General features: G+C 63.3%; 4 protein-coding genes across 9 annotated transcripts in view; 2 read left to right on the forward strand and 2 right to left on the reverse strand.

Moving 5' to 3' along the window:
• Positions 1-363: 363 nt before the first annotated feature.
• Positions 364-6,518, reverse strand: RGS11 (regulator of G protein signaling 11). 2 transcript variants are annotated; one of them, XM_080384557.1, is made up of 17 exons: positions 5,887-6,518; positions 5,209-5,305; positions 4,799-4,849; positions 4,606-4,712; positions 4,446-4,497; positions 4,305-4,363; positions 4,052-4,128; positions 3,866-3,947; positions 3,656-3,724; positions 2,987-3,010; positions 2,840-2,901; positions 2,496-2,609; positions 2,263-2,378; positions 1,858-1,945; positions 1,596-1,734; positions 1,445-1,527; positions 364-1,372 (listed from the first exon to the last, which is right to left on the reverse strand). In XM_080384557.1, the coding sequence occupies exons 1-17, from the start codon at positions 5,944-5,946 to the stop codon at positions 1,246-1,248; spliced, it is 1,407 nt and encodes a 468-aa protein (XP_080240683.1). In that variant the 5' UTR covers positions 5,947-6,518; the 3' UTR covers positions 364-1,245. The 2 variants fall into 2 exon arrangements, with proteins under 2 accessions (XP_080240683.1, XP_080240682.1); XM_080384556.1 differs by having other exon boundaries at positions 2,987-3,016.
• Positions 6,519-6,559: 41 nt separating this feature from the next.
• Positions 6,560-10,707, forward strand: ARHGDIG (Rho GDP dissociation inhibitor gamma). The gene is made up of 6 exons (XM_080384569.1): positions 6,560-6,930; positions 8,045-8,230; positions 9,196-9,279; positions 9,355-9,431; positions 10,009-10,072; positions 10,163-10,707. Exons 1-6 carry the CDS (start codon positions 6,858-6,860, stop codon positions 10,360-10,362), a joined length of 684 nt encoding a protein of 227 aa, XP_080240695.1. The 5' UTR covers positions 6,560-6,857; the 3' UTR covers positions 10,363-10,707.
• On the forward strand, positions 10,639-14,873 carry PDIA2 (protein disulfide isomerase family A member 2; the record flags this gene model as incomplete). Of its 4 annotated transcripts, XM_080384527.1 has the most annotated exons (11): positions 10,639-11,167; positions 11,563-11,769; positions 12,003-12,136; positions 12,210-12,347; positions 12,424-12,540; positions 12,620-12,745; positions 12,825-13,019; positions 13,330-13,450; positions 13,621-13,802; positions 13,894-13,980; positions 14,104-14,873. In XM_080384527.1, the coding sequence occupies 11 exons, from the start codon at positions 10,639-10,641 to the stop codon at positions 14,182-14,184; spliced, it is 1,917 nt and encodes a 638-aa protein (XP_080240653.1). In that variant the 3' UTR covers positions 14,185-14,873. The 4 variants fall into 4 exon arrangements, with proteins under 4 accessions (XP_080240653.1, XP_080240652.1, XP_080240654.1 ...); XM_080384526.1 differs by having other exon boundaries at positions 13,894-14,195; XM_080384528.1 differs by lacking the exons at positions 13,894-13,980; positions 14,104-14,873 and having other exon boundaries at positions 12,825-13,068; positions 13,621-13,757.
• Positions 14,874-16,423: 1,550 nt separating this feature from the next.
• Positions 16,424-25,177, reverse strand: part of AXIN1 (axin 1) — a 75,183-nt gene continuing 66,429 nt past the window's right edge. For both annotated transcript variants that reach the window (XM_080384524.1, XM_080384523.1), the window contains 3 exons: positions 24,815-25,060; positions 17,676-17,843; positions 16,424-16,894 (listed from right to left, as the gene is read on the reverse strand). In XM_080384524.1, coding sequence (XP_080240650.1) covers positions 16,768-16,894; positions 17,676-17,843; positions 24,815-25,060 — 541 coding nt within the window. In that variant the 3' untranslated portion in view covers positions 16,424-16,767. The remainder of the gene's footprint in view (positions 16,895-17,675; positions 17,844-24,814; positions 25,061-25,177) is intronic.

Consider the following 25,177-nt stretch of genomic DNA (forward strand, 5'->3'; position numbering starts at 1 on the left):
AGCTGGAGGGAGCCCTGTGGCAGGCGCTGTCTCCTGGAGCGTGGGACCATCTGTCACTGCCTGGTGGCTGCCAGCACCGAGGTCCCAAGCTCCATCCTGTGACCAAGGCTCCTGCAGCTTCCCCTGCCCCAAGGCCCCTCTGTCTGCCCCAGCGCTGAGCTGAGAAATGCCCCCCAGCTCCGGGCAGGGCGTCCCCAGCTCTGCGGCAGGGAAGGATGCTGCGGTCCTGGGCATCCCAAGCATCGATGCTGTTCGTTATCCCGGGTGTGGGCTGGCGCTGCTTAGTCCACTGCAGGCTGGGGGTGTCCCCAGCCTGCTCCGCTGTGCGGGTCCCTGGGTGTGTGTAGGGTGGGCTGGGGTCCAAGCCTGAGCGCTAGTAGGCTCTAGCCCCCCTCTCCTTTATATAACCACCAGCATTAATCCCCTGCAGCTGGCACGCAGCTCCCAGGAAGAGAATAATCCTGTCGTGAGATCCTCGGCCTCTGCTCAGATTAATGAGCCACGGGCAGGGAAGAGGCTCAGCTGCCAGCCCTGCTCCCTGCGTGCCACTGCCAGCCTGTGGGGCCCTGGCAGCCCCCGTTTGCTGACCCCTGGCCTTGCTCGACAGGCCTTTTTGGCCTCCCTGGGGGCCATCCGTGGCTGCACCGGTGGCAGCAGGGTGGCCGAGTACCCCACGTGCCAGCTCCGCCACACCAGGAGAGCAGCTGGGGCTGCAGCGGGGTCTGGTTTTGCCCCTCGGAGCAAGCAGAGCCGCGGGTGGTGGCTGTGCCGTGGGCACGGGTGCCTGGGTGGCTGATTTCCCCCCTGTCTGGGGTCTGCACTCTTCCTGGGTGCTGCAGGGAGGGGAGGGGGTTTCTGCCAGCCTTGAGGGGGACAGGACACAACCCAGCCCACCGCCGTGCGCATCCCCCACCCTGCAGCTGCCTCCCTGCTCAGCCCTTCCCAAAAACCATGGGAGCCACCGTGTTTCCCCACAGGGGCTTTATTGTCTTGTGCCCGGGGGGGCGGGGGGAGGGGGTGACCCCGCACCAGGCCGGCTGGGTGCAGGCTCCCCGAGGGAGAAGAGGGTGCGGGGGCTGCAGCGGGGCCAGCCTGGCCCTGGGGGGTTGCTGGAGGGGGGGCGTATGGCTTCTCTCCTTCAGTGCTACTGCCGGCAGGGTCCTGCGGCGGGGCTGGGGCGTGCTGGGTGGGGGGCTGCAGCCAAGCTGGAGGGTGCTGGACCAAGTTGGTGGGGGCCCGGGGCCTTCAGCTCTCCTCCTCGGGGACGGGGGCAGCCGGGGGGGCCCTGCTCTTCTCCTCGGTGTCACCCGCAGGCAGGAGCAGGGCTGGGCTGGGGCTGGAGTGCCGCTGTTTGCGCATGAAGGGGAAGACCCTGTGGGCAGAGCGGGGTCAGCACCGGCGGGGACCTCCCGCCGTGCCCCGGGCAGCTGGCCCCTGCCCTCACCGCTTCTTGGTCTCCGGCGGGATGACAGCCTCGGCCAGGAGGTTCCTGTAGAGCTCCGACTTGAGGAACCGTGGGTAGGAGTCCTGGGCAAGCAGAGGCGTCAGGACCCTGCCCTGCCCTGCCTGCCCTGCCCAGCGCTGCCCTCACCCACCTTCTTCATCAGCATGTAGATGTGCATCTGGGCATCGTCCATCACGTAGCGGTGGGGCGTCTTGATGCCCTCCAGCGTCCGCTCCATGGTCTTGCTGTCGATGTTCACCCAGCGTGTGGCCCCGGGAGCCAGGAACTGCCTGGGGAGTCACAGCCGGTGGCGAGCACCCAGCCCCGCAGTGGGATGTAGCACCGTGGTGGCCCTCTAAACCTTTAAACCTCTAAACCTTGTCCCCCCAAACCTTCACCCCACTGGCACTCACTGGTAGATGGAGTCCACGATCTCAGGGATGCGGGACTGCTCCCCATAGCGCAGCTCCTCGCACGCCTCCCAGAAGCTCAGGTTCTCAGCTGGGGAAGAGAACATGACATCGGGGATGGGGACACAGCGCTGGGCACCCCCCAAAAGCTATTGTGGCCCAGCATCACCCCAGGATGGAGCCAGCTGGTGTGACGTGGGGCAGTGGGTCCAGGGGTGCTGGGACAGGGAGGTGGGTCGGGGGATGCCAGGCAATGGGTTGGTTTGGTGGCGTCAGGATGGGACAGGGGATTAGGCGGTGCAGGGACATGGTGGTGGGTCTGGGGGGTGCTGGCATGGGGCTGGTGGGTTTGGGGTGTCAGGATGTAGCTAGCAGTGGGTTTGAGGGTGCAGGGCTGAGGCTGCTCACCGCTGAACTCCTTCTTGAGGAACGCCAGGAGCTGTGCCCGGCCGAGGGGGTCAGTGATGAGCTCGCTGAAGTTGAAGCCCCAGCGCTCCACACGCAGCTTTGTGGGGGTCAGCACCCTGCGGGCAACGCCAGTGTCGGGGCTGGCAGGGGGCAGCCTGCACCACCCTGAACCTTCTCCTGCGGGGTGGGGTACGAGGGGGCTGGGGGCTAGCAGCCCCGGTGTGGGCGCTTACGTGGGGGCATTCATGGCCCAGTACGTGGTGTCGTCCGTGATCCAGGGGTTGCTGGGCAGGCAGCCGGACATGATGGGGTCGTGGGGCACATACTGCTCGTTGAACTTGATGTACCTGCCAGGAGCGGCAGCTGGAGGTGGCCAGGGCCACCGTCCCACCGCTGCCACCGGCCCCAGCCACCGTGGGGACGTGGCAGGGCTGTGCTCAGGCTCTGCAATGACCACAGAGCCTCGGCTCCGCTCCCCGTTGAAGGCGATGGCAGCGCAGGCAGCGCAGCACCGGCCACCAGCCGTAGGGATGCAGGTGGCCCCGTCACCCTGTCGGGGACTCCACCAGCCACTCACCCCTCGAGGCAGATGGAGGACTTCACCCTGGTCCTGGCTATGGCCTTCCTGCAGTACTCGATCTGCAGCCGGGCACCGGAGACATGTTCAGGGGTCCCTGGCAGCCCATGCCCCCCGGGAGCCACCCCCACCCCTTGCCCTACTCACCTCCCGCTTGTAGTAATCCATGTTCTTGGTCTGCAAGAGACACGTAGAGCCGGATGAAAGCACGGCAGGGCTGGGACATTGTGCTCTGCCATCGCCACCCTGGGTGAGGACCCAGGCACCCAGCCCCCATGCCCACCCCATAGCCCACCTGATGGCCTCCAGCCTCATCCCACACCCCTCCTGGCTCAGGTGGCACAGCCCGTGGGGTGAACTCCGGCATCCACCCCCCACCCCAGTGTGGCACCAGGCCCGGGTTAGTGACACTTACATGGACAGAGGACATGGCACATGGCACAGAGAAGAGAAAGTGGGTGGTTAGTGAGGATGGGCCCAGGGTGGAGGCAACGTTAATGGGACCAAAGCACAGGGAGCGGCCCGGCGGTGGCTGCTGGCAACCCAGGGTGCCAGGGCTGCCGGCAGCGTGGCTGCCCCACGGGGATTAGGGGTGCTGGCACAAAGGGGTGGTGGGTGCACGGGCAAACACAGGGAGCCCCCAGCTCAGCCAGGGCAGGGGGAAAAGCTGGACACATGGGTCAGCCCCCCAGACATGGGCACAGCCTGGGGTGGGATGGCCAGGCACCCACGGGGGCAGCTCGGCACCCCGGCACACGGGGGTGGCTGCGCCCTATGCCCACTGGCAGCCCCAGGGGTGCCCAGTCCCCCACTCACCAGCTGGACGCGGGTGGTGTGGCAGTTCCTGCGCTCAGGGCCCTGCTCCAGCACATTGGGGGCTCCCGGCTGCAACAAAAGCATTGTGCCGGGGGCTGGCGGGACCCCCCGTGCCCTCCAGCCCCACTCCCTGGCTGGGCCTGGTGCCGGGGCACTGCCCAGGGCTGCACCTGCCAGCCCGGCACCCCTCGCCCCCCAGCCCATCCTCACCGGGGGCCGGTTGACAAGCCAGTATGCCTGCTCCTGGCAGTCGATGACGATGCGGTCACCCTTCCGCCGCTGCTTGGCCGCCCTGCTCGTGCGAAGGCAGCAGGGAAGTGCTGGCACCCTGCCTGCCACAGCACCCAAGGGTGCTCCGTCTCCCCGGGGCGCAGCAGTGCCAGGCCGTGCACTCACCGGAGCTGCTCCCTCGCCTGCATCACAACGAAGTCCCACGTGTGGTTGATCCGCTTGTGCAGGAGGTTGTAGTTGTCCTGGGGAGCGGCAGTGTCACCCGGGTGGGCACGGCAGGACACCCACCCCCTCGCCTGGCCCTGAGGGCTGTTGCTGCTCCCGCACAGGGAGAGCGGGTGCCGCCCTGCAGCTGAGCCCCAGCGCCTGGCTGAGCTGAGCGCCCCCAGCTCATCCCAGGTGTGAGGGTACCGCTCACCTTCTCATGCTCGATCAGGTCCCCCTGCTTGCGGATGTTCTTCTTGGCCAGGTAAATGGCTGCAAAAGGAGCGGTGGCACCTCAGGGGGGCCAGAAAGGGGCTGCAGCCGGGGCTGGTGCCGGCGGCACGGTGGCACCTACCATAGTCCAGCTCCGTGGCCGGCCACTTGGTGCTGGTCCAGAAATAGGGGGTCTGTGGGGTGGGGGGGAGAGGCTGAGGTGCATGCTGCGGGGTGCCGAGGCGCCGAGCCGGGGGAGCCCCGCGGCTGCAGCAACACCTGTGCGGCTGGCGGGGCCGCACCTGGAAGCGGTAGGGTGACTCGTCCGCCCGCAGCACCAGGCTGCGGGGGTCTTTGAGAGGGTAGATGTAGCCGTGCTTCACGATGAGGTTACCGAGGTGCAGCGACTCTGGGGGAGCAGGAGCAGGGGCTGCGTGGCGGCTCGGCAGCCCCGCTTGCTCCCATGATGCTGGCTGCCTGTGCTGGGGCACTCACCCTCCTCGGAGATGCCGTACTTCTGGATGAGCCACTCCACGATGTCATTCCCTGGGCACCGAGGTAGTGTTAGTGGGGTGCGATGGGGTCCCCCAGACTGGGCATGGAGGGGTTCCGGGGCTGGGGCACCTTGGCACGGCATGGCATGGCGGGTGCCGAGGGGGTCACGCAGGGTGACGGGGGCCTTGCCAAGGACGTGCTGGGCTGCCCGCCCCAGCGAGCGCCCGCCCCGCTCAGCCGATGCATAATTGATCCCAGCTGCAGCGCTGAGCACCCGTGGGTGCGGGGAAGCAGTCGTATGGGGTGCCGTGGGGCTGGGGGCTGGGTGCAGTGCCGGGGCCACCCAGGGAGCACCCACATGCCTCCCCCACCTCACCCGCCTCGTGGAGCACCCCACCGGGGGGACCCACCTGTCATGGCGTGGGGGATGACGGTGATGAGCAAGCGCTGGTTCCTCATCTTGATGCCCATGTCAGGGTCCTGCATGCTGACGATCATCCGCTCCATCTGCCGGGCGAGCACCCGCCACGCTCAGCCCCCCGGCCGGAGGCACCGGGCCTGGGCACGGCCTGGCTCCCCCCACACCCACCCGGGGCACCCCGAGCCCGTTCTGGGCACAGCCTGGCACCCGCAGCCGACCCGGGCACCCCACAGCCAGGCGAGAGGTGATGCCGGGCACCCAGCCTGCGGCTTCCCTGGGGGGGAGCCCCAGCTGTGGCGAGCGAGCCCTGCCGGAGCCCCCCGGGCCGGCGGGCAGCGGCTGAGCACGCGGCTGCGGGGCGCTGCCCGGGGGGTCCCCGCGTGGGGCGGGGCCTCGTGGCGGGACCGGTGCGCGCTGTCCCGCGGGATGCTGGCTGCTGCTCGGCCCCGGTCCCCGGCGATGCCGACCCCCGTGCCGTCGGCGGTGCGCGGTCCCCGGTGCCCAGCGTAGTGACGGTGCCCGGTCCCCGAGGTCCCAGCGCCCGGTCCCCGGTCCCCACGGTCACAGCGCCCGGTCTCCACGGAGCTGGCGCCCGGTCCCCGCGGTCGCGGGTGCTCCCGGTGCCGGGTGCCCGCTGCCCGTGGGGCCGGTGCCGGTGGCAGCTCACCTTGCGCAGACAGGGCATCTGGAAGCGGGGGTGGCGGCCGCGGGGGCCGCCGATGGTCATCGCGGGTGCGCGCCCCGCGCCGCGCCGCTCCGCCCGGCCCCGCCCCGCCCCGCCCCGCCCCGCCTACCCCGACGGGCACCCCGGTACGCGGTGCCCTGGGACCCGGTGCCCCCCCCGCCCCCCTCGGGGCCCGGGGCGGGGGAGCGCGGGGCTGGCCCGGGACGCTGCCGGGTGCAGGCGCGGGGAACCGCTGTGGCTGCTGAAATGGCTGTGCGGGCAGGGCGGGCAGGGCGCGGGCAGCGTGCAGCCCAGGTGTCGGCAGGGTGCGGGCAGGGCGCGCAGTGCGTACGGGGTGCGGGCAGGGGCCGGGCAGGGTGCGGAGTGCTCGCAGGGTGCGGGCAGGGTGCTCGCGAGGCGAAGGCAGGGTGCAGGCAGAGCGCAGGCAGTACAGGCAGGGTGCGGGCAGTGCGCTGAGGGTGCGGGCAGGGTGCAGCCGAGGTGTCGGCAGCGTGCGGGCCGGGCGGGCGGGCGCTGCGCGGGCAGTGTGCGAACAGGGGGACAGGGTGCGGGCCGGGTGCGGGCCGGGTGCGGGCCGGGCGGGCGGGCGCTGCGCGGGCGCGCACGGCGGATGAGCTCACTGCAGTCTCGCCGCCCATGAGCGGCGGGGCTGGAGCCGCCCGGCGCCGAGGGGCGGGGGCGGGCGGGGGCGGGCAGCCGAGCCGCCGCGTCTGCGGGAGCCGCCGCCGCCGCCCCGCCGGGCCGCGCCGGGCAGCGCCGGGGAGCGCAGCGGGGAGCACCGGGGAGCGCCGGGGGCAGCGCGGCGGCGGAGCCGGGGGCAGCGCCGAGCGCGGCGGGAGGAGCGCGGCCGCGGGTCCCGGCCGATCCGCCGACACCGGCAGAGCCGCGCCCCGGGCCCCGGCAGCGGCCGCCCCGCCCGGCCCCGGGGGCGGCGGGCCCGGCGCGGCCCGGCCATGCTGGGGCTGGATGTGTGCGAGGCCGGCGGGCAGCTGCTGGAGCTGCTCTGGCTGGCGCTGTGCTACCGAGGTGAGCGGCGGCGGGCCCGGGCGGCGCGGCCCCGCAGCGGGAGGGCAGCGCCCGGGTGCCCCGGGGAGGGGGCAGCGCCCGCACGCGCCGGGGGTGGGGGCAGCGCCGCGGGGGGGGGAGCGTCACCCCAACAGGTGAGCATCCCCCCGCCCCGGCGCCCGGGGTGCCGGTCAACGAGCATCTCCCAGACCCCGGGGGCCCGGCGCATCCCGGGGGGGCAGGGGACCCCCCCCAGCCCCCCCCCCCCCCGCCCCGCAGTCCGAGCTGTGGCCCCCGCCGGGGGCTGGGCGAGCCCCTGGGTGGGCGCATCCCTGGGCTGGAGCCAGCACGGCCGGGTGCGACATGCCGCGGTGGTGACCCAGGCGCAGGGTCCTTTGCTGGGGAGCCAGAAGGGCGGCAGGGCCACCGCTCCCGGCCACCGCCACTGCCCTGAGCACTGCCACTGCCCCGGGGTGCTCAGCCCCTGTGGCTGGGGGCTGAGCGTAGTGGTCCCTGCCGCAGGCTGTCCCCAGGAGCTTTGGGGGTCCAGGGCTTGTGGTCAGAAGGGCGTGGGGGGTGATGTGATGGGCAGGGCACAGCCAGGGGCGGTGGGGCCGTCGCCTTCCCTCGTGCCCCCCTGCAGCCCGACACCCCCCGGAGCCACCGCTTGCCCCAGTACTGCCTTTTCTCCCTGCAGCTGCCGGTGGTTGGGGGTGGGGGTGGGAGATGGGGCTGCTGGCTGCCCAGTGGGGTTGGAGGGGCACAGGGTGGGGACCCCTCCGGGTGATGGGGCGCAAAGGGCACCCGTGGGCCGTGGTGGTCTGCAGGCGCCCCCGGTCTGCACGCAGCACGTAGGCACCAGCTCATCTTGCTCCATGACCATGCGGAAATGCGGCCGGCGGCACCTCTCGTCTCAGCTGTGCCACCGGGCCCTGAGGACACCGAGCCTGACGGCGTCCCCGTGGCCCAGAGCAGGGGGACAACTCGGCTGCCCCACGGGGGATTGCCTGCATCCATCCCTGGCGTGTCCCAGCTCAGCCACCCCCTGCCCACCGATGGCTGTGTGTCAGGGGGTGGGGGGTGTTCCCCGGGGTGTCCCCGGGACGGCGGGACTGCCACTGCCTGTCCCCCGCAGACATCATGGCTGACAAGGAGGGGGTGACGCTGTCGCTGGAGGAGGAGGAGGAGGATGCCGATGTGGCCCTGGCGTACAAGACGCCGGAGAAGAAGAGCCTGCGGGAGATTCAGGAGCTGGACCCGGGGGACGAGAGCCTGCGGAAGTACAAAGAGGCGCTGCTGGGTGCCATCCCTGCCGCCGTGGGTAAGGCTGGGGGCTGCCCACCCGGGCTGGGCGCCCCGGCACCCCGGCTGGCTGACGCAGCCTCAGCGGGTGCAGGGAGCTCAGGCACCCCCAGCACCCGTGGGGCGTCCCCAGCAGTGAGGGCGCATCCCGGCTGGCATCGCCCGTGGGTGCTGCCTGCGCCCCCCAGCCTGCGCGGAGACCCCGGCATCCCCCTGCCGACAGGGGTAACGGCTGCCCGGGGACCCCGGTTGCCTTGGTTACGGGATCACCGCTGCAGTTGCCATAGGAACAGTTACAAGGGACCGGGAAATTCATTGGGATGACAGAAACGAGCCGGGGCCGGGATGGCACGGCTGTCGGCGCCCCCCTGCTCCCCAAGGCACCCACAGCAGCCGCCCCAGCCTGGCGCTGCCCTCGGTGCCTACGGGGCCGGGCCAGGCGGGGGGTGCTCCATGGACCCCGCACCCTGGTGTGCTGGCCGAGGGGTGCGTGAGAGCTGGGGGTGGGTGGGGAATGCGCAGGCTGGTGAGGTGCGTGCAAACCAGGGGGGTGCACGATGGGGATTATGCAAGCTAGGGGTGCCTGTGCAGGCTGCTGGGGTGCAAGTGAGCTGCTGGGCTGAATTAGACCAGCGCCTGCCTCAGAGGATGCCTTTGCCTGCGCACGCTGCCTCCTCCTCCTCACCTTCCTTGGCTGGCACCCGAGCCAGGGAGCATCCCACCCCGGGAGGTGCCTTCAAACACCATCTTACTCCAAAGGCATTGATGCCAACGTGGGGGGTGGCCTGAGATGCCCCTGGTCTCCTGCGCCCTGCCTGGGCCGCCCAGCACTCGCTGGCTCCTGACACCCCCACCATGGACACCGTGGCCCTTCATGCCATTAGGGGGTGTATGGGCAGCCCCCCGGCTGTGCTGGGATGGAGTTGCCATGGCAGTGGGCTGGGCACAGGTGGGTAAGGTCTGTGCCCTGCCGCTTGTCCCTAGATGCCAGCGTGCCCAACGTGCAGGTGACGAGGCTCACCCTGATGTGTGAGCAGGCACCGGGGCCCATCACCATGGATCTGACAGGTGAGCAGTTGGGGATCCATGAGAGGAGGAGGAGGAGGAAGGGGTGCTGGACTGATGGGCCATCTCCCCTCGCAGGAGACCTGGAGGTGCTGCGGGGCCGGGCTTTTGTGCTGAAGGAGGGGGTGGACTACAGGGTGAAGGTATCCTTCAAGGTGAGGCTGGCCCTGCTGCCCTCGCACCCTGGGGTCCCTACCCCACGGGGTCCCCGCTGCCCTGGGTCCCTGCCCTAAGGGGTCCCTGCTCCCTGTGGGTCCCTTTTCCCCTCTGTCCCTGCCCCACAGTGTCCCTCCTGTCACCCCTGGGTCCCTGCTGTCTCAGGGTCCCTGCCACCTGGGGTCCCTGCTGCCTTGGCATGTCTGCCCCCTATCCCCCCCAGAGTCTCTGTCCCTCTGGGGGTCCCTGCCCACCCTGGGGTCCCTGCCACTCCGGAAATCCTTGCTGCCCCCAGCATCGCTGCCACCCCAGGGTCCCTGCTTCTCTCAGAGGTCCCAGCCAGGTTGGGGCCCTGCCTTTCCCAGGGGTCCCTGGGGGTCCCTGCCCCTCTTGGGGGTCCCTGCCACCCTTGATACTGCTCAGTGCTCAGTCCTAAGAGGCTCAGTCGTGGAGAGGGGGTTCAGGATGGGATTTTAGTGATGTGTGCCCCTCCTCCAAGGCCAGGGGTCCCCAGAGCGGTGGCAGGGGCACCATGCCATGGGGCAGCACCCATGGCACCCTGCCTTCCACCCGCAGGTGAACAGGGAGATCGTCTGCGGGCTGCGGTGCCTGCACCTCACCTACCGCCGGGGCCGGCCTGGTGAGCGCTGTCAGGGGGTCGGGGAGGGCATGGGGGGGGGGATGCTGCCCTGGCCCTGCTCACCCGTCCCTCCTCTCCCCTCTTGCCCAGTGGACCGCGACGTCTTCATGGTGGGCAGCTACGCGCCGCGGGCCGAGGAGTACGAGGTGGTGACGCCGGCAGAGGAGGCACCGCGGGGCTGGCTGGCACGGGGCTCCTACCGCGTCTGCTCCCTCGTCACCGACGATGACAAGATAGAGCATCTCTCCTGGGAGTGGGGCCTCTGCATAAAGAAGGCCTGGGAGGACTGACCCCCCCATCTGCACCCTGGTTCCCCCCCCCCACCAGCTCGGGGCCGCGGTACCTGCCACCCCGGGGGACCCCTTGCTGGCACCGCCGCGCTTGCCCCGGTCGCGGGAAGGGTTGTGTGTGGGGGGTGTCTCTTAGCGAGCGGGCACCTGCAGTCGTGGTCTTTGCAACCAAAGTTATTTTTAATTGCTGTTTTTTTTTTAAATACCGATGCCCGCCCGGTCCTTGCGGCCTCCCCATCACTGGGGCCGGGGCTGTGACCCTGCTGCGGCGGTGTCATGCCTGGCTACCCACCCGGTCGCAGGCTGCGCTCTTCCATCGCCATTAAACCCTACAGACTGGTCTTACTGGTGTGTCTGCGTCCCCACCACCTTGGCCCCTGTCCCCATCCCGCCGGCAGGACCAGGTCCCACTGGAGGGACGGGCAGCTGGAGAACAGCCACCTGGTCCCACTGCCTTATCGTCGGTGCCGGGCAGCCAGTAGCAGAGGGCCACGAGCCCCAGGGGCCTGGCACCACCCGCCCCGGTGCCCTTATCTGCGTCCTCCCCGCCGTGGGCACCGGCTGTGGCGAGGCACCATGCGGGGCTGTGGCACCCGGCTGGTTTGGCTGCTGGTGCTGGCACTGGCCTGGCTGGACCCAGCGTTGGGGGGTGAGGAGGAGGATGGGGTGGTGGTGGCGGAGGAGGAGGAGGATGAGGATGAAGTGCTCTCGGATGAGCTCAAGGAAGAGGACAGTGTCCTGGTGCTCCATGAGCACAACTTTGCTCGTGCCTTAAGCGAGCATCGGCTGCTGCTGGTGGAGTTCTGTAAGTGCCCCCGCTGCGGGCAGGGCTGCGGGCAGGGGCGTGGGCAGGGGCGTGGGCAGGGGCAGCCGTAGGGAACGGGTGCGGGATGGGGGTGTGGGCAGGGGCACGGCTGTGGGGCAGAGGGGCAGGGGCACAGGGCATGCGGCAGGGCAGCAGTGTGGGGCATGGGATGGGGCCAGGGACACAGAGGCATGGGGGGATGTGTAGCGGGGGCGTAGGACACAGGGCAGGGACACGTGGTGGGGGTGGGACACGAGCCCTGGCACAGGGGACACGGGCAGGGGTACAAGCTGGAGCCCAACAGGCTCCTGCAGCTGTTACATGCCCCAGCCCCCCCCGGGGACCAGGGACACCCCAAAGCTGTCCCCACTGCCGACACCGTCCCCTGCCCGCAGATGCACCGTGGTGTGGGCACTGCCAGCGGCTGGCCCCTGCCTTCGCCCAGGCGGCCGCCACGCTGAGGAATGAGTCCAGCGTGGTGCGGCTGGGCAAGGTGGATGCCACGGCGCAGGCAGCCCTGGCCAGCGAGTTCGGCGTCACCTCCTACCCCACGCTCAAGCTCTTCCGCGACGGCAACCGCACCCACCCGCTCGCCTACACTGGTAGGGCTGCGGCACCCGGGGCGGGGGACGCTGCGATGGGTGTTGGGGTGGGCTGGGGTGGCAGGGGGTGGCGGTGTCCTGGTGGGGGTTGCAGGGTGGTGGTGGTGGGGAGGTGACAGTGTGGTGATGCGGTGGTGATGGCAGGTGGGTGGCTGGGGGTGATGGCATGGGGACGGAGCGGCAGCCCGGTGGGGGGTGGCTGGGGTGACATGGGGCCCCGCTCCGTGTGGCAGGCCGCATGGACGCCAAGGGCATCGTGCGCTGGATGCAGCGCCGGGCCAGCCCCAGCGCCACGCTGCTGCACAACGCCACCACCGCCGCCGCCTTCATCAGCTCCCAGGACCTGGTGGTCGTCGGCTTCTTCAAGGTTGGCTGGGGTGGGCGGGGGTGGGCTGGGGGCTGCGGCAGTGGCCGTGGCAGCTCACGGGGTGGCTGTGCAGGACCTGGGGGGTGAGGCAGCCCAGGTGTTTTATGAGGTGGCCGGCGAGGTGGTGGACATGCCGTTTGGCGTGGCTGAGGCGGCGGAGCTCTTCCAGGCATATGGGCTGGCAGCCGACACCGTCTGCCTCTTCAAGAAGGTGAGGTGGTGGCAGGGGGGTGGTGGGGCCATGCTGGTGTGTTCCCCCCAGCCCTCACCAGCCCCTGCCCCGGCAGTTTGACGAGGGACGGACAGACTTTCCTGTGGACCCAGCGCAGGGGCTGGATGCAGCCAAGCTCACCCAGCTGCTCCGCGTCCACAGCCTGGAGCTGGTGATGGAGTTCACCAATGAGGTACGGCCCCGTCCCTGTCCCTGTCCCTCTGAGGGCTGTGGCCCCCTGCCCTCACCCTCCTCCTCCTCCTCCTCCTCAGACTTCTGACCAGATCTTCGGTGCCAAGATCCCCCACCACATGCTGCTCTTCCTCAACAAGTCATCCTCAGCGCAGCTGGGGCTGCGGGATGGCTTCCGGGCGGCCGCTGGCGCCTTCCGGGGCCAGGTGAGGAGGACCCACGCTGGGGACATGGTGGGGTGGCCAGGGGGCACCTGAGCCTCAGCATCACCCGTCCTCCACCCAGGTCCTCTTCGTGGTGGTGGACGTGACCGGGTTTGGTGCCGATGTCCTGCCCTTCTTTGGCTTGACACCCGCTGACGCCCCGACCCTGCGCCTCGTCAAGATGGAGAACAACCGCAAGTACCAGATGGAGCAGGACGCCTTCTCAGACACGGCCATACGCGCCTTCGTCCAGGCAGTGCTGGATGGCAAGGTGAAGGTGAGGGATGCGGCACCATGCCAGCCAGCACCAAAGATGCTTCCCTGTGGTGAGCAGTGCACTGTTAACTCTGAAGCCTAATGCTGGCAGTTGTGTGGTGAACACCAGTCACCCGCTCGCTGACGTTTGTGCTGCCAGGCCTGAGGATTTGCGGGGTTGCTATGGGAAAGGAGGCAGGAGACCGTTGATGTGGAGACACACGGAGCTGGGATGGTGGCAGAGGGAAGAGGTGGCCCGAAAGGCAGCACAGGAGTCATGGGGCCCTGGCGCTGCTCAGCCCGTGTTGTGGCCTTCCTGGCTGTCCCCACAGCCCCACCTGATGAGCGCAGAGCCCCCCGAGGACTGGGACACACGGCCCGTGAAAGTCCTGGTGGGGAAGACCTTTGAGCAGGTGGCGTTCGACGAGACCAGGAACGTCTTTGTCAAGTTCTGTAAGTGCCGGGGCTGCTCTCAGCCCTCCCCGAGCTCTGCCACCAGGCTCAGCCCCCTGCTGTGACAGCCCCCAGCCCTGTCACACACCCCTCTCCGGGGGACGCTGCACACTGATCCCGGCAGAGCCCCGGTGCCCCGGCTTGTCCCCCCGCACTGTGCCCCCCCGCAGACGCGCCGTGGTGCTCCCACTGCCAGGAGATGGCGGCTGCCTGGGAGGAGCTGGGCGAGCGCTACAAGGACCACGAGGATATTGTCATCGCTGAGATGGACGCCACGGCCAACGAGCTGGAGAACATCACCATCAGAGGCTTCCCCACGCTGCACTACTTCCCTGCGGGGCCAGGCAGGAAGGTAGGTGGGGGCACTCATGGGACCACCCTGGCTCTGCCAGCACCCAGGGGATGGGGTCACCCCTCGTCTCCCTTCCATCCTGCGGCTCCAGATGGTTGAGTACAAGAGTGCCCGAGATGTGGAGACCTTCTCCAAGTTCCTGGAAAATGGGGGTACGCTGCCCGAGGAGCCACCCACAGTGAGTGAGGTCCCCCCGCCTCGGGCCAGGGACCCCCACCGGCCCTGGGGCAGGATCCTGTGGGATGGGGGTGGGGACAGGTGAGGGGGTGCATCAGTCCAGCCTCATCGCTGCCTTCTCCAGGTGCCCAAGACCCCCGAGAACAGCACGGGCAGCGAGGAGCCCAGTCCGCTGGGGACAGCTGAATCCCGGGATGAGCTGTGAGCCCCATCCCGCTCGGGTGCGTGCTATAAACGACCTGGAAACAATGTGGGCTCTGGCCTGTGTCTGCGGCTCCCCCGCACCGTGGGGTGCACATTTTGGGGGGTACCCCCGTGTCTCAGGGACACAGCAGGGCTGGCAATGGGCAGAGCCCCCACTACCCCAGGGTAGCTCGGCCCTGCGCCCCCATGGAGGGGGGTGCTGCGAGGGGCCCTCTGCCTCTCCAGGGATGCTGAGCCTGCGTGGCCCCGTGTGTGCCACGGCGCTCGTCCTGGCAACCCCGCGATGGCCTGAGGTGGCCAAGGCCACGGAGGACATGGCTGTGGGGGGAGCCCTTGTGCAGGGCTGCCGGGGTGCAGCTGCCAGGGACACACACCGGGGTCTCTCCTTTGTGGCTTACAGGCAGCCCTCCCACCCAGGCCTGGGCTCCACAGCCACGTACCAGCCCCAGGAGCTGCTGTCACAGCCAGGGAAGGCGAGAGCCCAACACAGGGCTCCACGTGCTCCTCTTAAGCCCAGCTCGCAGCCTCTGGGACCACCCAGCATCCCCTCCAAACCCTGCCTCTGTCCCCCCTCCCCTGGGCCAGCTCCCCCAGACCTTGGACCGTTCCTCCAGGGGCAACATGCTGGTCCCCTGGGGTCAGGACTTGCCCAGCCACCCCTCCAGGGAGCCCACTGCTGCCCCAGCCACGCCATGGGTCCCAGCCCTTGGCCTGACCTGCCCCATCCTCCGGTAGTCCCAGCTGGCTGCTGGGCACCTGGGCACCTGCTCCACAGGGAAGGAAGAATGCAGCAGGCAGTGGGACGTGGGGTTTTATTTCATTTTATCCAAGTACCTTTGAAAAGATCATTGTACAAGTCAGCACATGAAAATGCAGAGGAGACGTCGCCGGGGCTGCGCGGTCGCTATACATATTTACAGGGGACCCCCTGAGAAAAAAAGGGGGAGATGGAAATCCCAGGCATGGTAACAACCTCACCAGACACACCACCATCAGAACTCACAAAAACCAGGGAAGAAAACCCTTTGTAACGCTGTTCCCAGGCTGAAAACGATTGTGGATTTTGCTGGACTTCACGTAGTGTATAGGCAAGTCACAGAACCGTGTTTTAAAGGCACTCGGTGACATATACAACAGGCTCAGTCGCATCCCAGCACAGTGCCGCAGGGTCCCAGCAGCTCCAACATGTTGCTGCGGCCAAGAGCAGCACCAGGCAGGGCGAGCACCGATGTGGAAGCCCCCCTGGCTTTGGGGGCTGCCCCGGTTTCTGCAGGTGGGTGAGGGCTGGTCTCTGAAGGAGCCAGCACAGAGCCATGGCCATGCCGGAGCATGGCAGAGCCCGGGCTGGGGGACGGGCAGGACCGAGGGCAGAGTAGTGGGAGCACCAGCGCAGCCCCCAGCTTTCTTGCATCCGAGTAAGCCCAGGAGTCTTCCCACGGTGCTGGCTGCCCTGCTGCTGGGTGACCTGGCCCCACGCCAGCCCCACAAACTGGCATCAACAACCCCCCGTTCTCGGCAGTGGGCTGCAGTGCCCTCATGCTGCTTTCCCTGAGACACAGAAGCTGACAAAAGACACAGGACTCACAAAAAGTAATTTTTGGTCTTCAGCTTTAGTGTCTGATCAGTTCTGACCCCTGTTATGTTTCTCCTAAAAAAGAGTCCCCCGACCAAAGCTGGAGCTTGGCACCAGGGGCCTGGGCGTGTCTGTGCTGGGCACATGGGTGCCAGCCCTCTGCAGAACTGCAGCCCATCCTGGGAAGCAAACCCTTCTCCAGGGACACCTGGGGTGGGGGACAAGTGCGCGGGCCATGGGATGCCAGCACCCTGCCTGCCGCCCTGTCTCCGAGCCCGTCATCACATTGCGGGAAGCCCCCAGGCCTGGGAGCTGGCTCCGACCCTTCTATCCCTCTGGGATTTACTCGGTCGCAAGAAAGCTCAGGAGGAAAAAAAATACCATCCTACCATGTCCAGCAGCTGAGACTGCCAGGGAGGCGAGAGACCGACTCCTTCCGAATGGCTCAATAATCTTCCGAGGTGAGCTGGGACCACAGCCCCTCCGGACCAAGGCCACCCCTTCCAGCCGGTGGGGAGTGGCTCTGCCCGGCAGCGCTCCGAAGCCATCCACGCCGGGGGGCCGGGGCAGGGTGCCGGGAACGCGAGGAGCAGGTGGTCTGATGGATGGCTGTACACTTTGGGCGAGTTCTGCAGTACCTGTATGTTCTACATTTACATAAGAGCACTGTGACATTGGAAATATTTTCCTTTTATTACAATATATCAAAAATATGCAGCTTTAGTAAACAAGGTCATATTACACTTTCTAATGCACTGTACAATGCTACATTACACTTATATTCGGTATGGAGAGGGAGCCCAGGCTCCCACTGGCAGGTTCGTGGGGGTGAAACGGCATCCACCGGCAATCCGGAGCTTGCCCAGGTCTGTGCCGGAGCCGGCTGCCACCCTCCGCCCTGGGCTCGCCCAGTGCCCGTGGCAGTAGCCCTGCCAACGTCTGCCCCAGGCCTTCTCCTCCGGTCCCAGAGTCTTTCACAGTCCTGTCCTCACGCCTCGGAAGCCCTGAAGCCTAGTCAATCTTTTCCACCTTCCCGATGATCTTCTCTTCGAAGATGGGCAGGATGGTGTCATCCTCCCGCACCTCCTCGAAGACCACACCACAGTCGAACTCATCACTCACTTTCTTAAAGTAATACCTGAAAAACCAGGAACACGGGGGCACAGAGGGGAAAGAAAAAAAAGCAAGCAGGTGAATGGTCACAGGGGCACCACAGTCCCCAAACCTAGGCATGGCCATGGGGGCAACTGGGGCTGTGCTTCTGCCCCTGCCCTCACTCAGGGAGCAAAGGAGTGGTCAGGACCTGTGCTAGCACGCTCAGGAGCTCCAGCCCTGAGCCCAAGCCCATTCACAGCTCTCCCAAAAGTAGTGGCTGAGGCACCTCTATTAGTGGAGCATTTCCAGGCAGGCTCCCCCATGGAAGCTCCTGCCTGGAAGAGGGAACCTGGAGAGCGACATGCCCCGAGCCTGGCTGCTTTGGGACTCCGGCAGGACCCAGCCTCCCTGCCCGCACTGGAGGAAACTCTGAGAGGAGCTGGAACAGCTCTGGAAGTCAGAGGGTTCCCCCACAGCATCACTGAGCACTGGCTGATGCTGCTCAGCCCAGGACCCTGCACGGGTGCTCAGCAGCTTCTGCTGAAGGTGCAAACTCTGATGCGGGGCATTTCTGCTAACAACCCCAATCTCCCTCATCCCTGTAACCTGCCTCCTCAACAACCAATGCGCCTTGGCCATGCTGCCACATCCCCATCGCAGCATGCCCTGTGGGAGCCCTCCTGAAAGGCTCCAGGAGTGCCCCCAGTCTGCCACCTTGCTCCTTCACCTTGGTGGGGGGAACACCGCTGTGCCCTGGCAGCAGCATCTGCCAGGGGTTGCTGACAGTCTGCTGGCACCACAACACACACGGGAGCAGCCCTTACCTGTAGTTCCCTTTCTTGGTCAGCAGCTCCTTGAACTGTCCCAGCGTCACCACGCGCCCTTTGACGAGAGTGCGGTAAGGGATGGGCTCTCCGCAGAAGTAGTAAGCAACCACAATGTTCTCACACGGCTGAGACGCACCGCTGCCTGGTCTCTTCTGGGGCTTCAACCTGCCGTGCAAAAATACAAACGACCTGCTGAGTATCAGCTCATGGTGCTCAGCACCATTGCTGCTGCTGGGTGCCCTTCTGGGTACACAGCTGCCCATGCAAGAGGTGTGGTCAGGTCCCACCAGAGGTGATAGAAACGGGCCAGAGGAAACGCAGTGCGGTCCCTGAGCATCCTTTGCTCTGGCCACCAGCTCTCTTGGCATGCAGCCACACACCTGCGTGGTGAAAGAGTGAACAGCGCTGGGAAAGGCTGGAAGGGGCCCAACCACAGCTACAAGGAGGGAACAGGTTCTAGCTCAGCCCCTTCACACTGAAGAAACCCACCCCAAGGCTCTGAGAGGTCATGGTCCTTCCCACAGTACCACTGGCTCAGGGAGACACTGGTAAGCTCTGGGCAAGGCTGAGCATCCCTGGCCTACGGCAGCAGACCCAGGTCACCATCAGCACGCTCCTGGTGTGCACCAAGCACACAGGGCCAGAAACATGTGTGGGGATGATAATGGACACACCGCTCACACGGCCATGGCCGTGTGCCATGGCCACAATAGCTCAGCATGGCTTTCTGCTAACCTACATCTGCAGGGCTGTGCAGACAGGACTGCTCCTGCTCCCCACGGCTCCCCTGGGCACTTCTCCCACTGTAGATAGAGGTCGGAGGGGATGGAGCTCCCAGCGGGGCATGCCCCGCAGGCTTCACTGCCTATCCTGTCTGTGCAGGGTGGCAAGGCAGTTGCCAGCTCCAAAACCCCAGTGACTTTAAATTTCCTGTGTTTTCGCAACTCTCAGAATGTTGGTCTGGTCTCTGCTTCCAGCCCACACACCGGGGTTCTGCTACGTGGGACCAAAAGCATCAGCCCAGTCCTAACCCCATCTTCAGAGGCAGACAAAAGCAGCAATAATAAAACTCCGGGTACTTTGCCTTTCTGAAGGACCTTTCATCTGGGGTGCCGTAAATGCTGCACAAACATTAGAGCAGCCTACACAAATCGGTAACTTGGCATGTGTGGTATAAGCCAGGGGCAGCCTTCCCTTTCAAAGTCACATAAAACAAATTTGGCAGCTTAAAAAAATTATTTTAAAAGTATGGTGGATAAAAAAGATGATTTTGTATTTACATGACTGGAAAGTTGCTATAAAAAACAGAATTCGCCAAGCAGATGAGGTAATCGCTGTTTTGGAAATGACTCCGACCTTAACCTTTAAACACTGGCTTGCAGGCAGCGTGCCTTTTTAATGGCATGCCCACATAAACATTGGCATTGCAAACCAAGACCAGACACAATCTTTTCACCTCTTTCTACAAGCAAGAGAGGTCTAAAGTTCAACTGAACGACCTTCCTGGTGCCTGCTCTGCCTGGGAGACCTTGGGAGAAGATGCAGCATCCTGAGAGGCAAGGGTCCACCCCGGTGCCAGCAGAGCTCTCGGAGCTTCTCCCATCCCCATATCAAAGCACAGGATGCCCTTTAGCTAGAAAAACATTAAGGAATTGAGTCATCCTTGGGAAAAAACCCCACGACATTTAAAGTAAAAATGGGTCATAAATTCAGGCAAATTCTGTGAACCCTGCAAGCCAGAAGTTAATTGAAGGGGTTTGGAAAACCTCAAAGTCCCTGAGCTTCTCTTAATCCTGCTAGGAACAAGTCATGACTAAGAGAGCTACTGTGTGCCTGGGGACCTGGGGACACAGCGACACGCTCTGCGCAGGCAGCAAAGCCGGTTCCCCCAGGGCTGCCGTTCTTTGCCTGGGGAGATGGAAAAGATGCCCCTTAGCTCAGCCTGGCAGGAGCAAGAGGGGGACCATGCCGGTGGCTGGCAGCGTCCTTCCTCCTCCTCCTGCCACTGTGCAGTTCAGCCCTGAAAGGCCGTTGCTGAACGTGCTCAGCCTGGCTCCAGGGCTCACCTCTTCCCAGAGCAGAGATGTGCCTGAAAATGATGCCCAAAAGTAGAAACTCTGCACTGCTTCACAGAGCTAGAGTTATAAACAACCTCCATGGCTTTGGATGCCCCTGCTTGTGCTATAAATCATAGAATCACAGAATGGTTTGGGTTGGAGGAGATCTTAAAGATCACCCAGTTCCAGCCCCCTGCCACGGGCAGGGACACCTCCCACCAGCCCAGGCTGCTCCCAGCCCCGTCCAGCCTGGCCTTGGACATGCCGGGGATGGGGCACCCACAGCTGCTCTGGGCAGCCTGGGCCAGCGCCTCAGCACCCTCACAGTGCGGAATTTCTTTTTTCTCTCTCATTTAAATCTACCCTCTTTAGTTTAAAGCCATTTCCCCTTGTCCTGCAGTCTGTCCTCAGCTTTCTTGTAAGCCCCCTTTAGGCGCTGGCAGGCTGCTGTAAGGTTTCCCGGGAGCCTTCTCTTCTCCAGGCTGAACCACCCCAGCTCTCTCAGCCTGTTTGCACAGCAGAGGGGCTCCAGCCTCTGAGCATCTTTGCGGCCTCCTCTGGACTCGCTCCAACAGGTCCATGTCCTCCTTACAGTGGGGGCCCCTGAGCTGGACGCAGCGCTGCAGGTGAGGTCTCACGAGAGCAGAGTAGAGGGGGACAGTCACCTCCCTCGACTTGCTGGCCACACCACTGGTGATGCATCCGAGGATGTGGTTGGCTTTCTGGGCTGCCAGCGCATGTTGTCAGGCCATGCTGAGCTTCTCATCCATCAGCACCCCCAAGTCCTTCTCCTCAGGGCTGCTCTCCATCCATTCTCCACCCAGCCTGTATTTGTGCCTGGCACTGCCCCAGCCCACGCGCAGGACACAATCCGTCAGGCACAATTTGCCCTTGGTGAAGCCATGCTGGCTGTGAGCAATAACCTTATTTTCCACGTGCCTTAGCATAGTTTCCAGGAAGATCTACTCCATGATCTTGCCAGACACAGAGGTGAGATTGACAGGCCTGTAGCTGCCCGGGTCTTTTTTTCCCTTTTTAAAAATGGGGGTTGTGTTTCCCCTTTTTCAGTCCATGGGAACTTCAGACTGCCACAACTTCTCAAATAAGCCACAGACAGTGGCTTAGCAACTTCATTCACCAGTTCCCTCAGGACCTGCAGATGCATCTCATCAAGGCTCATGGACTTGTGCAGCTTCAGGTTCCTTAGATGACCCTGAACCAGATCTTCACCTATGGTGGGTGGTTCTTCATTCTCCCCATCCCTGCCTTTGCCTTCGGTGACTTGGGCAGTGGCTGGAGCACTTGCCAGTAAAGACCAAGGCAAAAAAGTCACAGAGTACCTCAGCCTTCTCCGTGTCCCAGGTAGCCAGGTCTCCTGCTTCCTTCTGGAGAGGGTTCACAGTTTCCCTAGGCTTCCTGGTATCACCAACGTACCTACAGAAGCTTTTCTTGTTGCCCTCCATGTTCCTGGCCAGATACAATTCTATCAGGGCTTCAGCTTGCCTAACCTGGTCCCTGGCTGCTCGGACAATTCCTATGTATTCCTCCCAGGCTAACTGTCCTCCAGTCACAGCAGCCATCCCACCACATCTCCGTGATGCCAATAAGGTTGCAGCCCTGCAGGTGTGCGCACATCTCTAACTTCTCTTATTCATTCCCCATGCTATGTGCAGTCTCACAGAGGCTTTCAAGCTGGGCCCCCGATGCTGACTCCCCGGCTGGAGTGGCTGGAATTCCTCTGTGGTGCTCTTCAGATGCTCTCCTGCTGCCCTGCCATCCCTCTCCAGGCTCTGGGCATCTCTTGCTGGCACTGGCATCGAACTTGTAGGAGTGGGATGGACTGAGGTTCCCCTCTACTGGCAACTTTAGTTTAAAGCTCTCTTCACCAGCTTGCCAAGCCTGGGACCAAAGATGCTTTTCCCTTTCCCTAACAGATGGACCCCGCCAGCCCCCAGACGACCAGGTTTCTCAAAGCGAATCCCACAGTCGAACCGCTGGTTGTGGCACCAGTCCCATAACCATCTGCTGATTTGCCAGATTCGAGTGGCCCTTCCAAACCCCTTCCCTTTGACTGGGAGGACTGATGGAAAAACTACCTGTGCTCCAGAGTCCCTGCCCACTGCTCCCAGGAGCAGAATACACACACATCCCAAACTGCAGCCACTGATCTCTAGCAGGCTAAAGCAGAGCTGATCAATACAGAATCACTGAAATGTAACTTTCCAAGAGCTCATCTCAGGAGAATGAGACAACACAACTGTCTCTGCTTCCGTCATTGCCAAGAGTGCTCCTGGGACCATGGCTTACCGAAGCAGGCTACCAGACCACCTCTGAGCCCTGCCTCATTAAAGCTTCCACCTGCACCCATCGCCTCGGTGGCAGTGTGACCCAGAAACACAGCCAGGTACCACCACCCTGCCTTTCTGGGATCACCTCCCTTTGCTGCATTTGTCACAAGCACAAAATGTTATCCAGTAAGGAAATGGCAGCGCGCATCGGACTTATCGCATCTGCTTTCCAGTCCTGATTTCTTTAGCCATAAAGCCCAGTGGTGCTGTGACAAGAAAGCTGAGTCCAGGTTACAGCACCAATCCAACCTCACTGCGACGCAGAGATGAAGTGCCCAGCTCACTCCAACTCAGCCCTGGGGCTGGGGTGTTTTGGAAAGCCTGAAATGCACCCAGCAGATGTTACCTTGGGAGGTGTCCCAGCCATATTTCTGCTGGGTGCAGAATTTCTGCCACATTTTTCTGCTCCTCTTCCAGGCTTGGCCCAACTCCATTAATTCCAAACTGAGATCACACCAACGTTCTCACTGCTTGCAAAAATCTTTTCACTGAAGGGCTAGTACTAATTACTTTATCCAGCTGCAAACATAAGTGAACTGTGACACTGAGCTACAGAAAATGACTCAAAAACTGGCTGTACATGGAAGAAACATGATGGTCACTGGGACACCAATGCTGGGCATACTGGATCTCCTTCAGTACCAGACATTTAATCCTGCATTGCTTGCTAGCAGCAGCCAGGTAACTACCTCAACGTCCCTCCAAATGTTGTGGTATAGGGAGAGAAAGGCTTTTTCTGCAGTAGAAGTGTGGTTTCTGGAAGAATATTTGTGATTCCCAGCACAGGCACTGCAGGCGCCTCCTTTATTTCTAGCAGGGCGGTGCTGGGGTGGGAGTGGGGCTGCTGGCACCCCAGCCAGGGCAGCAGGCAGCTAGCTGGGGAAGGCTGTGCCAGAGGAGGGTGGTTGGTGAGCCGGGTAACCGTGCTGGCGAGGTCAGCTTGGCCATACAAAGCTGGCACGCTGCACTCTCCTCCTGCAGGCAGCTCAAGCCGGTGCCCCAAGGACACCTCCAGGCTCACCTCCACCTCTGCTGCCGTCGGCACTGTGCTTGCCCAAGGCTGCCAACAAACCTGCGACACCAGCTCCCTTTTCCCAGAGCTCTTCAAAGCTCCCGACTGAAATAAATGGTGTTTACACATGAGCTCCCCGCTCTGTTTCTCCTTTGCTCTCAGGAGAGCTGTGGGGTCTATTTTCAGGGAGACAGACCTCTGTGCTAACCATAGCAGGAGCTCTCCAACAAGCTGCTAGCTCAGGCATGCTTCAAGCTAGAGCACCCAATCCTGTCAAAATCCAGCAGAGAGTTTTCAATATCCAGAAACCTTTGGTTCCCTGGGGACCGCTGCACTCATTCCTGCCTGCTACTGGACATAGGCACATTTGCTTTTCCTGAGCAGTTCCCTGCCAGCAAACACGGCTCCCTGGTTTTCCATGCCTGGGGCAGGTCAGGGGGATCCTTGCACCACCGGGAGAAGAGCCAGACCTCATGGAGTGGCAGCGAAGGCAGAGCAGCCCAGCCCTGGGACTGCTCAGCCTTCCTCTCGCTGGCCTGCCTGGCATTTACCACAATGCCATGAGGTTTCGACAAAAGCTACACTTACAACACATGCCAAATTATTATTAAGAGTATTAATTGCATACGCATATAGCATATGTTGGTGTTTCCAAAGTGTGTATCTGCATCTAGACATTTCTGGGGAAGGTGCATGAATTTAATATGACTATAAATGACTTTTACTAATAAACCCTATCCGATTACATCAACTGAAAGGTAGATTGAATAAACTTGGCTTACCCTGACTTGGAAGAGCCCTCTAATTACCTGGCTTTCAATCAATACTCTGACATAAATACGCAGAAGTCTGCTACATGGTCACTACAAGCAAAAATAATTGGAGCTCGGCAATTAAGAGTTTCTTTTTTAAATTACATTTTTGTTTCTAAGAGTCAGACTGCAAAGTTTCAAGTTTTTGGAAGACAGCTATAAGGCTGTGAAAGGTTTTTAATGGACAAAGTGCTTTTAGCTGGTAACAGTAATTATCTAGCACTTCCAAAATGCTTTTAATCTGAGAGCTCCATGTCACTTGCAAATAATGTTCCCCGAAAGAGAACACAGGAGCAGGAGAATGAGCTCCGCAACAGGCATTAAGCTGAGTCACAAAAAGATGCATGGCCATGCAGCAAGTCAGTGCTGCTGCAGCAGGACTACAGTGCAGTGCTCTCATCCAGATGCCATGAGCAAACTTTTCCAGAAGCCTGGGGGAGATAAAGAGCAAATACATATGCTTCTTCTGCACTCAATTCTGTTGCGTCCTGCTGAATTCTCCTCCTGCACCAAGCTTTGAAATCATCGTTAGTGTGAATTAATGGAGAGTCAGCAAGTACCAGGGGAGGGAGCTCTCCCGTACCAAGTACAAGCCCCTTCTACGCAGGCTTCCCCAGCCCAGCTCCTCCTCAAGCTCTCAGCAGCCTCTTCCACACCCTGCCAGGAGCATTTCCAGCCTCTCCATCCACAAACCACTAGCCCAAGCCCTCAAAATGGGTTTTGGCATTCGCACCAGCGTGTCAGAGGGACTGAGGCAGATTTCTCTGACCCCCCTGCATGTGCCTCAACCCAATTGGTGCTGGGAGCTGGAGACCAGAGCAGAGGACATGGACATCTCCTTCAGCTGCCCACCTTCAGGGCAGTCTCCCCCTTGCCTCCCACACACAGTCAGACCCCATCAACATACCTTTGTTTAAGGGGGAGTTTTCCAGCCCTTTTTTCCTCCTCCTCCAACCTCCTGCGAGCTTCTTCCAGCTGGGTGAGAGGGTTGGGGGCTGGATTGGGCGGCATGGTAGGATCTTGGATGAAGGGATGAGAAGGCTGGACGATGTTTCGGAGCTGGGCACTGACCCATGGATGCACTGCAACAGGCCGTTCAATGGAGAGGGGTCGGACCATATCATGGGACAGCTGCTTCTTAGCACCTGAAGAGCTACACACAAACACAAAGGTTTTACATGGACCACTGAGTCACTTTGCACAGGCACAGAGTCACTCCTAAATGAACCTACAGCTTCTGCAGCTGGACATGGGCACCACTGGGAAGCTC

Source organism: Falco punctatus, assembly GCF_963210335.1.
Source record: "Falco punctatus genome assembly, chromosome: 4".
Taxonomy (NCBI): domain Eukaryota; kingdom Metazoa; phylum Chordata; class Aves; order Falconiformes; family Falconidae; genus Falco; species Falco punctatus.